The sequence below is a fragment of the Dendrobates tinctorius genome, unplaced genomic scaffold (assembly GCF_039654945.1).
Source record: "Dendrobates tinctorius isolate UK_male_01 unplaced genomic scaffold, ASM3965494v1 ptg000073l, whole genome shotgun sequence".
Classification (NCBI taxonomy): domain Eukaryota; kingdom Metazoa; phylum Chordata; class Amphibia; order Anura; family Dendrobatidae; genus Dendrobates; species Dendrobates tinctorius.
The window spans coordinates 11,452,552-11,470,235 of record NW_027361741.1 but is presented as its reverse complement, the minus strand read 5'-3'; the positions used below and the strand labels follow the sequence as shown (position 1 = coordinate 11,470,235).

The 17,684-nt window shown below is 45.3% G+C and overlaps 1 protein-coding gene across 2 annotated transcripts in view; it reads right to left on the bottom strand.

The window, feature by feature from the left end:
- SGSM1 (small G protein signaling modulator 1) overlaps positions 1–17,684 on the bottom strand; it is a 444,365-nt gene that overhangs the window by 210,063 nt on the left and 216,618 nt on the right. For both annotated transcript variants that reach the window (XM_073582650.1, XM_073582649.1), the window contains exons 6-7: positions 13,438–13,505; positions 2,420–2,565 (exon numbers count right to left, since the gene is read on the bottom strand). In XM_073582650.1, the coding sequence (XP_073438751.1) occupies positions 2,420–2,565; positions 13,438–13,505 (214 nt within the window). The remainder of the gene's footprint in view (positions 1–2,419; positions 2,566–13,437; positions 13,506–17,684) is intronic.

Here is a 17,684-nt window from a genome sequence, read left to right as displayed (position 1 = left end):
CGCTAAAAGACGCTTTTTATTGTAAAAATAGTTTTTGCATCACCACATATTGAGAGCTATAATTTTTCCGTATTTTGACCCACCGAGTCATGTGAGGTCTTATTTTTTGCGGGACGAGTTGACATTTTTATTGGTACCATTTTCGGGCACGTGGAATTTTTTGATCGCTTTTTATTCCGATTTTTGGGACGCAGAATGAACAAAAAACAGCGTTTCATGAATTTCTTTTGGGGGGGGTGCGTAAAATTGATAAAGAGGTTTTATTCTTCACATCAGTACGGTTACAGCGATACCTCATTTAGGTTTTTTTATGTTTTTGTCGGTTTTATGCAATGAAAACTATTTTATATAAAAAATAATTATTTTTGCATCGCTTTATTCAGCGAGCTATAACTTTTTTATTTTTTCGCTGATGATGCTGTGTGGCGGCTCGTTTTTTGCGGGACAAGATGACGTTTTCAGCGGTACCATGGATATTTATATGCGTCTTTTTGATCGCGCGTTATTACACTTTTTGTTTGGCGGTATGATAATAAATCATTATTTTTTGCTTCGTTTTTTATTTTTATTTTTTAAGGGGTTTGCTAAAGGGGTTAACTAATGGGACAGTTTTATAGGGCGGGTCGTTACGGACGCGGCGATACCTAATATGTGTACTTTTATTGTTTTTTTTTTTATTATTTCCAAAAAATGGATTTATTGGGGGAATATTTTTTTTTTTTTCTAATATATTTGGCGATTTTTTTTTAATTATTTTTACACTTTTTTTATTTTTTTTTTACTTTATTAAATAGTCCCAGGTGGGACATCACTGTCCTGTGACAGATCGCTGATCTGTCACATCACAGATCACTGTGACAGATCAGCAATCTGTCACAGGCATTGAAGAAGACTTCCTCATGCCTGCGCTTTGCAGGCACTGAGGAAGCCAGCTTCCTCAGGCCCCCGTCGCCATCTTGGATTCGGGGGCCTGGAGGAAAGGAGCCCCCGGCAGCAGCGCTGCACATTGCGCTGCCGTGGGGGGCTCAGGGAAGCACGGAGGGAGCCCCCTCCCTGCCGATGCTTCCCTTTAACCCACGGTACACCGCGATCGTGTTTGATCGCGGTGTGCAAGGGGTTAACGTGTCGGGGGCGGTCCGTGACCGCCCCTGACACATTGTGCCGGGTGTCAGCTGTGATAATCAGCTGACACCCGGCCGCGATCAGCGGCGCTCACCACGTGGGCGCCGCTGATCGCGGTAGACGTACTATCCCGTCCACGGTCATACGGGCCCGGGTACCGTGGACGGGATAGTACGTCGGATGTCAGGAAGGGGTTAAAAGGTAACATCAAGTCTCAGAGAGAAAGAAGAATCTCATAGTACAAATTTATGAAAACTTTCCAAACATTCAGTGCAGGAATGAATGTGTCGCATGGATTTATGTCTTTTTACATCAATTAAGGAATTTGCTCTTTAGACCTTCTGGGGTCATCACAACACAGAACCAGACAGAGGGCAATAAAACCTTCACACTGCTTATCTATGAACTGTTGCAATATTTATGCTTATCACTCCCCCATAATGACTATTCCATTTCACATCACTTGTCTTAGCTATTGGGTTATTTCTGTGCTGTCTTTTGTATAAATATGTTATCCTTCAGATTTTGTATTAGTCTATGCCTGATGAAGAGACCTACATAGTCTCGAAAGCTTGCAACTTGTTACCATCTTTTCAGTTAGCCATTAAAAGATATCAACCATTGAGGACTCTCAATTCTAAATATTCTTCTATCTACTGGCTAACACGGTACAAAGATATATATCTTTTCTGGCTCTACCTACTAACTTCTATGAGAATTCTGAAAATAGTCAAATATGTTTCTATCATCAGATATTAATCAGTTATATATAGCATATTCTGTGGATAAATTGCAAATGTCTTAGATTGGACTATCCACATAGCTGGCTACTGTTTTGACATAACCAAAAGTATTTAGGATGGGTTCAGTCGGACTTATCTCACGATCTGTATATATGGGCACCATAACGCTGGACTTACCACGGGTCTCCCAACCAGAGTCTACAGCCTCCCAACCCGAGTCTACAGCCTCATATGTGTGAATGAGCCTATGAGCCTGTAAGTTTGGGTCAGAAGATCTGCGGTCAGTCTGGGAATTGTGCATAAAAATCGTGAAGTACACCTGTGTTAATATGGTCTAAGGCTGGTTTTACACTTACCGTGTTTTTGCAGGCCAATTTTGCAGCCCCAATACATTTCTATGGGGCCGCAAGATCGCGCTCCGTAGTATTGGAAAAATGAAGAACGGCACTCCGCAAACTTTTTTGCGGCCCGTAAAAACGGGCCGCAAAAAATGCGTTAAGTGTAGAACTAGCCTTAGATTGAGTTCAAGAAGCGGAAGAGCTGAGCATACTCACACACAAGGCAGGCCTTTTTGTTGGGGAATCCTGTCGACAGTGAGAACTATGGATGCGATGTCTCTGAACAAGTTCATCTGCTGATGGATCGGTCCAGAAATGGTCTGCTGTTTTCATTTTTGTATACTCCAGGGCACATGGGCCAACTAGAAATTAAATGATGGGATAATAATATAAAAAGCTATTAAAGGGAACCTGTCAGTAACACTACCCTTTTAAAATCAGACCTAGTGCGTGATAAGAGAGTGTAAAACATTATGAAAAATGCTCATTTTAGAGCCGTAATCTGTGTCATAATTTGACATTTATTGTTATGAAAATTGTTGGGAACATCAGTGCCTCATTTGCTGCATAATGTAACCTTGGCTCTTCAATTTCAGGTTACCTTTAAGAGATTCTTCTTATTCGGCTACATTCCTATGAGGATTATTAGAGTTTCTGAAGTTGAAGCATTTCTGCACCTCTTAGAAAAAAATTTTCAATGCGTTTGAGTATTTTTTTGTGATTTTATCACGTTTTTGTCACTACAGTTTTTGTCTTTTTTGTAGGTCATGTTTTAAATAAAGCTGCTTTCTTTTTGACACTATCTGGTATTTGACTTTGAGAAAACTACATTGATACCATCATGAGTTGATTACATGCAATTTTATGGGAAAAATCTGCACATAATATTGATGTCCTATCCTAAAATAGGTAATCAATATCATAGTAGTGGAAAATCCTTTAGATATCAGCAGGATTTGACCACATTTACTATTTGTATGTACATTTAGCTCTTTCAAAGACAAGTTCAGCAATACCTTTACATGGCCAGTCCGTTCCTCCATTACTAAAAAAAATTGTCAATTGAATTGATATACAAATGAGGCTGAAGGGCTATGGTAAATATGAAGTTTCTGCAGGGAGATCTGGGTGGGGAATAGGGCTGGAGTGGCAAGGGTTTCAGATCTACTATAATCTGTCAAGCCTCATTTGCATATCAATGTAATAGTCGATTCCTCAGTAATAAAGGAACAGACTGGCCATGTAAAGTTATTGCTGGACTTGTCTTTGAAAGAGCTACATGCACATATAAATAGTTTGGGGTATGAAATGTTGCTGACTGATACCCTTTTGGGTATGTTCATACGTTCAGTATTTGGTCAGTATTTTCCATGAGTATGTGTAAGTCAAAACCAGGAGTAGAACAATCAGAGGAAAAGTATAATAGAAACACGTCACCACTTAATAATAATTTTATTTTTATAGCGCCGACATATTGTGCAGCACTTTACATTAAAGAGAGGACTTGTACAGACAATAGACATTACAGCATAACAATAGACACAATGATCAAAACAGATACCAAAAGGAATGAAAGCCCTGCTCGCAAGCTTACAATCTATAAGGAAAAGGGGAGACACGGAAGGTAGATGGTAACAATTGCTTTCGTTGTTTGGACCAGCCAAAGTGTAAGAATCGGGTGTTCCTGTGATGCTGCATGAACCGGTTTCAGCTTAAGTATGTAACAATACAGACACAGAGGGCTATTAAATGCATAAAGCGTGTGAGAACATGATGTGAGGAACCTGGTTATGGTAAAAAATTATGAATGGGCAACACAGGTTAGGATAATTCATTGAGATGGTAGGCTAGTCTGAACAAATGCGATTTTAGGGTACGCTTAAAACTGTGGGGATTGGTGATTAATCGTATTAACCTGGGTACTGCATTTCAAAGAATTGGCGCAGCACGTGAAAAGTCTTGGAGACAGGAGTGGGAGGTTCTGATTATTGAGGATGTTAACCTCAGGTCATTGGCAGAAAGGAGGGCACGGGTAGGGTGGTAGACAGACGAGGGAGGAGATGTAGGGTGGTGCGGAGCCATCAAGTTTTTTTTGGGTGAGGGTAATAAGGTTGCACTGGATTCTGGAGTGGATGGGTAACCAGTGTAATGAATGGCACAAGATAGAGGCATCGGTGTAACGATTGGTGAGGAATATGATTCTGGCTGAGGTATTCAAGACAGATTGGAGAGGGGAGAGGGGGAGAGTTTGGTAAGAGGGAGACCGATTAGTAGAGAGTTACAATAGTCCAGACGAGAATGAATAAGAGAAACAGTAAGACTTTTGCAGAGTTGAAAGTAAGAAAGAGTCGAATTCTAGAAATGTTTTTGAGGTACAGATAACAAGAGTGAGCCAGTGATCTCATGTGGGGGGTGAATGAAAGCTTGGAATCATTATGTCCCCAAGACAGGGGGTATGTTGCTGGGGAGTAATGGTGGAACCACACACTGATATGGCAATAGTGGGCATAGGTACATTAGCAGAGAGAGGAAACACAAGGAGTTCAGTTTTTGACAGGTTCAGTTTCAGATAGAGAGAGCACATGATGTTAGAGACAGCGGTAAGACAATTACCGGTGTTTTCTAAAAAGGCAGGCATGATATCAGGAGAAGAAATGTATAATTGGGTGTCATCAGCATAGAGATGGTACTGGAAACCAAATCTACTGATTGTTTGACCAATAGGGGCAGAATACAAAGAGAAGTTTGTATCTATCACCCACTCCTGGTTTGGGCTTACAATTTCTAATGTGAAATATGTATACAATTCTGACCGTGAGAACGTGGCCTTAAGTAAACTAGAACATATTAGCCTAATGACCCACCTTGCCTCTCTGTCTATCTCAGTTGCTACACTTTGATCGCAACCTGATAGCTTTGTCTCAAATCCATTGCACTGATTTACAGAAGCTACACTTTGAAAATTCTGCCACTGTTGTAATATTGTAAGGGGTGTGTTGGGGGGGGTGCTAAATTATGCCCTGCATCCCTTCACGTTCTTTCCTAATAAAACGGGTACATTTTATGTGCAGAATGGTGTGTTATATGGTACTGTTTTATCGTGTAGTAATATGCTAAACAATGTTATGATGTTTGTGTACTGTGCAAGTTATGTATCTTTGTGGACTAGGGATAGAGATAGGGAGATACAGTGTTAGAGTAAGGTTTAGCAATAGTAATGGGTAATATACGGTTTAGTACAGTGGGGGGCACTGTAGAATAGAAGATAAGATAAGGTTAGGATAAGAACTGGTTAAGAAACATGGATTTTTGTGATAACTCACTGTAAAATCCTTTTCTCCGAGACGCTCATTGGGGGACACAGGTGCTGTGGGTGTATGCTAATGCCGCCTGGAGGCTGACACTAAGTGAAAAAAAAAAAAGAGGTTAGCTCCTCCTCCGCCGTATACACCCTCGCCCCGATTGCGGGCGGAAACCATTTTGCTGCATAAGCAGTAGGAGATCAAACAAAAATCAGATATCAACCTTAATGCAGGTAACAACATGTCTAGAAAATACCCACCCTAACCTCATACAGAGAGCATATTAATTAAATAAACAGAAGCCAACTTGGCTAACAGGGTGGGTGCTGTGTCCCCCAATGAGCGTCTCAGAGAAAAGGATTTCACGGGTCAGTTATCACAAAAATCCATGTTTCTCCTTCACCTCATTGGGGGACACAGTGACTGTGGGACGTCCTAAAGCAGTCCCTGGGTGGGAAGTTGACTCACCGATTCAAGCTACATGCACCTCCTGTCTAAAGGTGCGCCACCGCTGCTTGGAGAATCCTTCTACCCAGGTTCGCATCCGCCGAAGCCTGAGTATGGATATTGTAATGTTTAGTAAACGTCTGCAGGCTGGACCAGGTTGCTGCCTTGCAAACCTGTTCTGCCGAAGCCTGGTGCCGAAGCGCCCAAGAGGCGCCCACTGCCCGAGTAGAGTGTGCTCTGATCCCTGCTGGAATCGGTGCGCCTCTGATGCGGTAGGACTCCTGAATAACCAAACGAATCCATCTGGCTATTGTCGATTTTGAGGCAGCGAGTCCCTTCCTGCGTCCTTCAGGGAAAACGAACAGCGCATCTGACTGACTAAAGGGTGCCGTCCGCGACACGTACCTCCTGAGTGCTCTCACCAGGTCTAACGTATGCAGGGCCTTTTCCACACGGTGCACCGGTGCTGGACAGAAAGAGGGCAAGACAATATCCTCATTAATATGAAATGAGTAAACGACTTTTTGCAAAAAAAAGTAGGAGCTGGTCTAAGAACCACCTTGTCTTTGTGAAAGGTCAGAAACGGGGCTCGGCAAGATAGCGCTGCCAGCTCAGAGACCCGCCTGATTGATGTTATAGCTACCAGGAACACCACCTTCCAGGAAAGGTATGACAAAGAGACATCCTGTAGCGGCTCAAATGGAGCTTCCTGCAGAACACTTAGGACCAGGTTAAGGTCCCAGGCATCCATAGGTGCCTTATAGGGAGGGACCAAGTGGGAGACCCCCTGGATGAAAGTCTTTACCTGCAAGTTGGTAGCAATCTTGCGCTGAAAAAGGACGGATAAAGCCGATGTCTGTCTCCTGAGAGAACTGGGGGCCAAGCCTGAGTCTAGGCCAGACTGGAGAAAAGCCAAGATATTAGGAATGTAGAATCTCAGTGGCGAACAACCGTTGCCTGGACACCATGCAAAGAAAACCTTCCAGGTGTGGTGGTAAATTCGTGCTGAGGCAGGCTTCCGGGCGCTAACCATCGTAGCAACCACTTTGCGCCCGAACCCCGCCTGCGTCAGAATCCAAGACTCAATGGCCAAGCAGTCAAACACAGGGCCCCTGAGTTCGGGTGGCAGATCGGCCCTTGAGAAAGTAGATATGAGCGCTCTGGCAGTCACCATGGCACGTCGACGAGCAGCTGCAATAGATCTGCGTACCACGCCCGACGAGGCCAGTCTGGGGCCAACAGAATCACTGGCACCCCTTCTGCCTTGATCTTCTTGATGACCCTCGGAAGCAGTGGCAGCGGGGGGGGAATAGGTATGGGAGGTGAATCTGATTCCATGACAGAACCAACGCATACACGGCGATTGCCTGCGGGTCCCGGGACCGAGCGACAAATACGACAAATACCTTGGCGTTTACCCTGGAGGCCATCAGATCCACATCCGGTGTTCCCTACCATTGGCAAATCTGCTGAAAGACCTCTGGGTGTAGTGACCATTCCCCGGACGCAAGCCCTTGCTGGCTGAGGAAGTATGCCACCCAGTTCTCTACCCCCGGGATGTGGACCGCCGATGTCAGCGAGCGGTTCCTCTCGGCCCAGCGAAGCGCTTGCACTACCTAGCGCATGGTTGCCCTACCTAGCGCATGGTTGCCCTGCTGCGGGTGCCCCCTTGGTGATTTATGCAAGCCACCTCCGCTGGCGTTGTCTAACTGAATCCGGACGCGGCGGCCTGCTAGAAGGTGATGAAACCGTTGCAGAGTCAGCCGGATCGCCCGTACTTTCAACAAGTTGATCGGGAGGCGTGCCTCCTGCGGCGACCACCATCCCTGGGTCGTGTGGTGGCGAAAAACCGCTCCCCAGCCGAGAAGGCTGGCGTCGGTTGTGACCACCAGCCACTGCTCCGGGGGAAAGGGTTACCCCTGAAGAAGGGAGGAACTGATTGTCCACCACTCTAGTGACTGTCTGACCTGAGAGGACAATTGGCACCGGTGATCGAGCGTGAATGGGTTCTTGTCCCAGGTTGACAAGAGATGGAAGATGGAACTGGGTGAATGGGATTGCTTCCAGCGCTGCCACCATTTTTCCTAGAATCCTCATGCACAAACGGATGGTGTGAGGGACTGGTTGGCACAGTACCCGCACTCCCTGCCGAAGGGCTAGGGCCTGGTCTCAAGGGAGAATTACCAACGCTCGGTAAGTGTCGAAGCCATCCCTAAAAAGGAAATTCTCTGAGCTGGAACAAGGGATGACTTCTTTACACTGACCAACCATCATAAGCGGGCAAGAGTATCTAGCGTAATGCTGACACTTTCCTCGCATGCCCGCCTTGAAGGGACCTTGACCAAGAGGTTGTCTAAGTAGGGGAATACGACTATGCCCTGGGAGTGCAGGATGGCCATGGAGACTGCCATGACCTTTGTGAACACTCTGGGGGCAGTGGCTAGCCCGAAGGGCAGCACTGCAAACTGAAAATGTAGACCGTTGATGACGAAGCGTAGAAACCTTTGATGCAGAGGGAAAATGGGGATATGTAGATAGGCGTCCTGGATATCGATAGAGGCCAAGAACTCTCCCTGTCCCATTGCCGATATGACTGAACGGAGAGACTCCATCCGGAAATGTCTGATCCTGATAAATTTGTTCAGGAGCTTTAGATCCAAAACGGGCCTGACAGTCCCGTCCTTTTTGGGGACTGCAAACATATTGGAATAGAAGCCCTGCGTCTTCTCGTTTTCCGGTACTGGAATGATAACTCCGTTGTGGCTGAGCAAATCGATGGCTCCTAGTAGAGCCTTTGCCCGGGTATCCACTTTGGGAAGTTGGGAATGAAAAAATCGTCTTGGGGTACCTGACAAATTCTATCTTGTACCCTGTGGACACCAGCTCTCTCACCCATGTGTCATGTGCGACATTGAGCCAGGCATGGTGAAACCGGAGTAGGCGGCCGCCTACCTTGCTGGTGCCGCCTGACAAATGCCCCGAGTCATTTGGCTGAAGATCTTTGGGACCTGGATTCCCCTCGACCTGGACTGGTTAGCATGCACCCTCCCCAATGGGTTGGCTCTATATGAGACCTGTCAGTCCCTATTCTGGTTGGGGCGCCCTGATGCGGCGGAATTAGCCGCTGTCGTCCACCCGGGGTTGCGAAAGGCCCGAAAATGCGCCTGAAACTGGTGACGAGACGACGGTTTGACCTTTTGTTGAGGAAGAAAACCGCTCTTGCCTCCTGTGGAGTCGGAGATGAGCTGATCTAACCTCTCCGAACAGGCGGCCACACTGGACTTTTTTAAGGCTGAATCGGCCCGCCATGTCCTTAACCATAGCGCTCTTCTAATGGAGATTGCATTTGCGGCCGAAAGTGCCGTGCAGTTGGCCGTACCTAAAGATGCATTAATCAAGTAGTCCCCCGCCATGGCTATCTGATTTGTGATACTTCCGCTGGTAGGTCTATGTCCTGCAAGGCTCTATTCAAAGTTTCTGACCAAGAAATCATGGCCTTGGCTACTCACATTGCTGCGAACGAGGGAGAGAGTGCTGATCCTGATGCCTCAAACACTGAGCGAGCCAAGTTCTCTATGAGACGATCAGTGGGATCCTTAATAGAAGAACCACTAGGCACGGATAGTAGAGTTTTTGTAGCCAAGCGCGACACAGGTGGACCCACCGTTGGGGATTCTGTCCACTTTATATGGAAATCCGGGGCAAAGGGATACTTCGCCTCGAGTGCCTTCTGGCCCGAGAACCTCCTGTCCAGTTGTTCTCTGTGTCTTTGCACTTATGTCCTCAAATTCAGGGTGAGTGCAAAATACTCTATGGGGACGCTTGACTCGCTTAAATGACACCTTATGGCCCGCAGCCAGAGTGGAATCATCCTCAATCCCCAGAGTCTGGTTAAAGGCTTCTATGAGACTGTCAACTGTTTCCTGACCCCCTGGCGTATCTAGGTCAAGGGGTATGTCTGAGTCATAGTTCTAGCCTTGCTCGCTATCGACTGCTGGTGATGGGGAGCGAGAAGCAGAGCTCACGGATGCCGAGGCACCGGATGGCCCGGGAGACGACGTGTGGGTTCGTTTCCCTCGCGTCTGCCTGGAGTGAGAGCGGCCCCTGCAGGCCGGAGGCTCCTGTGAGGTAGAGGACCCCTCTAAGACAGGTGAGCCCCTGTCCCTGCCTCTATCTGGGGCCCGAAGGGACTCGATTGCTCTTTTAAGGGACGCCATAGATTGCGACTGTGATATACGACCAATCTGGGGGACTTGGTACACTGGGCTCGGTCGCAGGGGAGGGCTCCTGAGCATGTTTGGACTCGCAGGCTTCGCATACTCGCTTGGTCTGCGCCCGCGGAAAAGCAGACTGACAGGAGATGCATGCAGCGTATAAGAACGTATGCGTCTTAGATTTTCCTGACATGCTGTACCTGTCAGGGCTCCGTGCTGAAAAAACGCCGGGGGAGGGCGCTTTGTTCCTGTTAGCGTGGCCTCTCTGTGGGGCAGGGGGGCAGCACTTACCCCAGTCCTGTGTCCTCAGTGTGCAAGGCGACGCTTCAATCTGCACGCCACCACTGCAGGCCGGCCCCCATTGTTGGTTTGGGGAGATCGGACCCCTTCCATATTGTCCGTCGCCTGTATCTCACCTCCGTGGTCTGACAATATCCCACGTTGCGGGAGAGGATACGTGGAGGGACACTCGCATGTGCTCACCCGTTGTTGGTTTGGGGAGATCGGACCCTTTCAATAGGATCCGTTACCCCTATCTCATCTTCATGTGAAAAAATGGAACATCCGGAAACAAATCCCCGTTGCGGAAGAGGATACGTGGAGGGACACTCACACGTGCTCATCCATTGTTGGTTTGGGGAGATCGGACCCTTTCAATAGGGTCCGTCGGCCCTGTCTTATCTTCATGGGGAAAAAAAAAAAGAATCAGTCTTGAGACAGACCGACGTGTGCCTCCAACAGACATTGGTTTCCGCTCGCAATCGGAGCGAGGGTGTATACGGTGGAGGAGGAGCTAACCTCTTTTTTTCACTTAGTGTCAGCCTCCAGGCGGCAGTAGCATACACCCACAGTACCTGTGTCCCCCAATGAGGCGAAGGAGAAATAGGGGATTTCCGAGTTGGAAGGGGCCAGAGTAGTGACAGTTGAGACACTTTCTGGTTTTAGTCAGAGTGTGAGATGAGGTGAAGTGAGGTTGCTGAGATAACAAGTTCAAGAGGAGTCCAGTGGTCCAGGGCCTTGGGGCTGAAAGTCACATTGACTCAAAGGGACAAGTGCAGCAAGAGAAGAATAGCAGCTAGGTTCAGCGGGAAATCCCAAAACGTCAGGGACCTATGGTCTGGAAAAAGCTGGAGAGCGCCATCCTTGATTTCACCCTCTGAGGGAAAATAGGTGGGGAGCCCCAGGCACGAACTAGTTTGGCTGGTCAGGACACTGCTGTAACGGAGAGTACGGTACAGGAACACAGATTGCAGGAGAGCAATGGACAGCACAAAGGAAAAGATCTTTGATTCTTGAGAATTACTGTGCCATGTATGTGACTGTACTGGATATATTAAGTAAAGTTGTTGGGACTTTATAATTTCTTTGCGGGGTACCAGGGTGTAACAGAACAGCAGCCCATCGCCATGACTACCACCCTGGTCACCTCACAATATTTCTGAACACAACTGTGTTGTCAGTGGATAAGAAAACAGTGGATCCCAGCACCAGGTCCGAGACGTCGGTCACAATGTACTTTACTAGACAGCTACTCAGGAGTCCGGTGAAACAGTGGTAATCTGGGTGCTTGCCAGATAGAAAGTGCTACGAGAATGTCTAATAGAAAGAAAAGGCAGCACTCACCCTAACGGTTGTGATACTTTATTCACAGCGGATTAATACAACACAAAGTGGGGAGAAGAGGTGGAGACAACGAGAGGACTTCGGTCGTTTCGGCCAAGGTAACTTAATTTCTAATCATCTCCGTTGTTCGAATCCTCGGATGTTTCAGACTCACCCATAGAATTGTATGGATGCGAGTGATCTGAATTGCGGTGCGCTCTTCTCATAGTATAACATTGGAGTGACTGCTATCCGATAAAACATCAGATAGCACTCGGCCGTGTTATATGTTCGTAATCGTAATCAGAGCTAGTGTAGATTTGAAAATGTAGCAATTTCTTCATATTTTCTATAATTTCACTGTGTTCAATAAAAATATGATTTTTCCACAAATTCATGCCTTTCAGTCTGAAGTTTACATTAATTTAGTATTTATCATCTCTGGTGTAGTCTATTGATGTGCTTTTTATTTTATTTGTTTGTGATTTCTGCTGGAATACTAAATCCTTTCATTGTATTCCCTCTTTTCAATTGGACTGATTTTTTTTTTTCACCTTAACTTTGAGGTTTCCATTTATAATTTAACCCAGGGCATTCATTGCACCACACAGCACAGGGGCAGCATGATCCCAATGTCATATAATAGCACTCATGAAGATGTCAGACATCTTTTGACAGGGAAAATAGCTTGTTGTCCATGATGCTAGTCTTTCCAACAGTCTTTCTGACGACACAAACTCTGATTCCAATATGAAAACAACCCAACCTGGGATATTGTCTAGCAGTTGATATGGCAACTTTTTTTCACTGGAAAGCTATTAATCGTCTAATTCACAAAGTTCAGAATGCACAAATCAGCTAATTTTACTAAATTTCAGTCATTAATCTGTCTTTTATTTAATACATATAGGTAAAATATGTTCGGGTGTGTTCATATTTATATGCAAATTGCCTCTTCAGAAAGAAAGTGGACTTTTACTCTACAGCGCCACCTATTGGTAGTAGCGATCCTACAAGTCACAATCAACCCTTTAACGAGTCTTGTAGTATGACTTAGGATACAAGCCAAATCAGAATCTCAATTTGCAGACACGGTGTTTCGAGCTGTTGGCTCTCGTCAGTGCAAAGTATGAGATCTGATTTGGCAAGGTGAGAGGCTCTGGACTAGGGTCTAAGAAGTAAGGTTTCTCCTTGCGGAGAGTGACATGCCAGCTGTGGCTTGTCAAGGTAAGGAGACTTATTCGCCGTGCAATGCTCCTTCATATTTCTAAAATTTCATTGCAAATTCTGCTAACAATCTGCATCCTATTCATGTGAGTGAGGTATCCGTGAACCTTTTTGGACGCATCAGAGAATTTCACTGCAGATTTTTGGCTATACATGTGTGGCATCTACTCCTTTAGAAATGCCAAGGATTTGGCTAATAAAATGGCAAACACGTGAAGAAAATTTTTGTCAGAATCCAAATGGAATAACCTTGGATCTCTATTCTGGAAGTAAGTTTCGGATTTTTATCCAATGAAAAAACAAGCCCTAACTAGGGAGAAGATAACATAGCAAGTTGTAATAGTCACCTACCAGCCTCAATACACTTCATTCTGACAATTTCGTTGCACATATTTTCATGAAGCCATCTTATTAGTATTTTTAAAAATCTCAAATTGTTTACCCAGCAAAGAAGCAAGGATCGGTCCCTCCACAGGATCCATTAAAAGCGCTTCCTTCTCATAATATTTGCTGTGAATTAAAAAATTAAATTAATCAAAAAGTTACTACAAATCAAAATAAACTAACACAATTTCACTCAAAACTCCTGTGGTACCATAATCATAAAACTCAGAAAGCACATTCCTGAATACTGCTTCATAAATTCATTTGGCTAGCTTCAGATTCGGGGATGTGAGAGCTGCGGATGGCTGCGTAGTTCCTCAGTGAAGCTCCGCACACTGCCACACCTCCTCCATTCAGCTCCGCCTACATCTGCATGTGATCTGCGTACCTATCTTTAACATTAAAAACACACATGTGACATGCACAATGTGAACAAGTCTGTTGGACTATGTTCACATCACCCTGACTGAAACACAAACTAAAAGCACAGAATGACAAATGTGCAAAAATAACTTGCAATAAGACATACAGCAGTAATCAGCAAGTGCTGATAAAAGGTAATAACAAACACAGGGTATTTAGTCGATACGTTTTTTTGCAAAAAAAATATATACCAAGCTGATTCACCAACGTCAAGGTAACCCGTATTGAAGCAGTCCCTATCTAATGTATTTAAAACCTGAACATATGAACAGTGTCTAAATGAGCAGGATTAAGACAGGCGCTTTCTGGTATGGGCACGTGGTGCTAGATAGCTCCTTATGTGCATGTCACACAAGAGAGGGGTGGGGTCTCTCAAATCATGCATAAGCATGAAAAAAACTGGATTAAAAACACACATGTGACATGCACAATGTGAACAAGTCTGTTGGACCATGTTCACACCACCCTGACTGAAACACAAACAAAAAGCACAGAATGACAAATGTGCAAAAATAACTTGCAATAAGACATATAGCAGTAATCAGCAAGTGCTGATAAAAGGTAATAACAAACACAGGGTATTTAGTCGATACGTTTTTTTGCAAAAAAATATATACCAAGCTGCTTCACCAACGTCAAGGTAACCTGTATTGAAGTAGTCCCTATGGTCTGGAAAAGCACCACGTGCCCATACCAGAAAGCGCCTGTCTTAATCCTGCTCATTTAGACACTGTTCATATGTTCAGGTTTTAAATACATTAGATAGGGACTGCTTCAATACGGGGTTACCTTGACGTTGGTGAAGCAGCTTGGTATATATTTTTTTGCAAAAAACGTATCGACTAAATACCCTGTGTTTGTTATTACCTTTTATCAGCACTTGCTGATTACTGCTATATGTCTTATTGCAAGTTATTTTTGCACATTTGTCATTCTGTGCTTTTTGCTTGTCTATCTTTAACATTGGGTACGCAGGCCATGCGGATGTATGCGGATGCCTCCGCATGTGTCGTTTTGACGATGCGGCGACAGCAACAAAATGCAACATGTTGCGTTCGACGCAGGTCGCTGTGGTCAAAACGATACATGCAGAGGCATCCGCATGGCCTGCGTACCCTATGTTAAAGATAGGTACGCAGGCCGCATGCAGACGTAGGCGGAGCTGAACGGAGGAGGTGCAGCAGTGGGCGGAGCTTCACAGAGGAATAACGCAGCCCTCCGCAGCTCTCACATCTGCAAATCTAAAACCAGCCTTACACAATGTTTTATACTCCCTATACCACAATGGTACCATCTGAACGGTTCTCTGCTTTTTCCATTTGTTTATACAAGATAAAAGATAAAGAGTTGTCGTTATAATTTTTATTTGATAAATTAATAGTACACATGAAATATAAGCAACTACCGTATTTTTCAGTCTATAAGACGCACTGGACCATAAGATGCACCCCAAATTTTGGGATGGAAAATAACAGAAAAAAGATTTTTATAAGATGGGGGTCCATCTTATTGTCCGAATTTAAGGTATCTTACCTAGGGGCCGCCGATGGTACAGCGGAGTCACAGGAGGCATGGTCTCTTCCTCAGGAAGCCGGCGGTGGCAGAAGTACGGCAATGCTGCAGTCCCGGGGTGCAATACTGCGGGTCCAGTGTCGCATGGAGCAGGGACCCTTCTTCAGGATGCCAGCAGCAGGAATGTGTCAATGCCGTGGGCCACCGTAGGCTTCAGCAGAGTGCCGCCGAGATCTCAATCTGTGCACGTGCGGCCTCCGGGTGACATTTTCCTGAAGCCTACGGTGGCCCATGGCTTCAGGAAAATGGTTGCAGGAAAACCGGTGATGCACCTGGCTCTGCTCGGCATGGACACCGGACCACGCGTTTAAACATTTCAGCCGCCGGAATCCTGAGGAAGGGACCATGCTCAGGTGCACTGCGCACCGCTGCACCATCAATACACCTCTGCCACCGCCGGTTCTGCTGCTACATCACTGCCACAACCTCCCAGTAAGCCTGCGTTCCCACTATGAGACGTACCCCCCATTTTCCTCCCAAAGTTTTGGGGAAAATAGTGCGTCTTATAGTCCGAAAAATACGGTATGTAATCTATTTTATCAGAGAAAACTGCTTCTTTCTCTGCCAGAATTTATCATTAATTTTCAAAAGTCTCAATTCACAGGTAAAATCTGTATCCAGTGAAGACAGACTTCCGCATTACTGAGATAGAATCTAATCAGTAGTAACTGCCATTTGCTGCTATGATTAGGTCACCGAGGAGGATAGCCGGGGAATAAGCTAGGCAACCAGAAAGGTTGGTAACTAAGCGAATTGCAGACCCCTAAACTAACAACACAACTAGAATTAGCCGTGGGACGTACCTACGATGCCCTAGATGTCTCGGCACAGCCAAAGAGTTAACTGAGCCTAAAGCAAGAAAGGGGAAAGCTAAACTGCCCCGGAGTAGAACCCCAAAGGAATAGCTAGCCCCCAAACATATATTGCCAGTGAGACAAACTGTCTAGATAGAACAGGACAGGAAAGATACTGTCTGCAATCACGCAAAAAACCCTAAGAAAAATCCAACACGTCTGATATGCAAAAATACTGAGGCCACACGACCTCTCCCCCACTAGATCAGCATTCTGGTGTGAACTGGAAGCAAAACAAAAGATACTGATATAACAGGGGACTAGCAATACTGAACAGACTGACATAAGCTGTGACATATGGAACGGGGTCCAGCACTGATCCCAGCCAGGAACAATGCTGAACCCACACAGCAAAGCAGAAAGCAGTGTAAGGCAAAAGCTGGATTAAAAGCAAAAAGATTCCAGCAAACAAATCACTTATCTGAACGATGCAGGACCAAGCAAGGGGCAAGCGGCTTTCAAAAGGCACAGGAAGAAAACCAAATCACCAGCAGTAACTGAGGGAAGCTTGCTGACTTAAATCTTCCAAGGCTGTAACACCTGATCTCCACTCATCCTCTTCAGGTGATTGACTTCTGTCAACCCGACCAGCTCCATTACCCGCAGCAACCACCAGAGGGAGCCCAAACTCAGAAGTCAGGTCACAAGTGATCACAACAATTTCCTATCTAATTAAAAGGAGAGGAGGAGCTCTGCCTCTAGCTCCTCCCTCCTTCCATCTAGATACAGTCATATGTAAAAGTTTGGGCACCCCTATTAATGTTAACCTTTTTTCTTTATAACAATTTTGGTTTTTGCAACAGGTATTTCAGTTTCATATATCTAATAACTGATGGACTCAGTTATATTTCTGGATTCAAATGAGGTTTATTGTACTAACAGAAAATGTGCAATCTGCATTTAAACAAAATTTGACCGGTGCAAAAGTATGGGCACCCTTATCATTTTCTTGATTTGAACACTCCTAACTACTTTTTACTGACTTTCTGAAGCACTAAATTGGTTTTGTAACCTCATTGAGCGTTGAACTTCATAGCCAGGTGTATCAAATCATGAGAAAAGGTATTTAAAGTGGCCACTTGCAAGTAGTTCTCCTATTTGATTCTCCTATGAAGAGTGGCATCATGGGCTCCTCAAAACAACTCTCAAATGATCTGAAAACCAAGATTATTCAACATAGCTTTTCAGGGGAAGGATACAAAAAGTTGTCTCAGAGATTTAACCTGTCAGTTTCCACTGTGAGGAATATAGTAAGGAAATGTAAGAACACAGGTACAGTTCTTGTTAAGCCCAGAAGTGGCAGGCCAAGAAAAATATCAGAAAGGCAGAGAAGAAGAATGGTGAGAACAGTCAAGGACAATCCACAGACCACCTCCAAAGACCTGCAGCATCATCTTGCTGCAGATGGTGTCACTGTGCATCGGTCAACAATACAGCGCACTTTGCACAAGGAGAA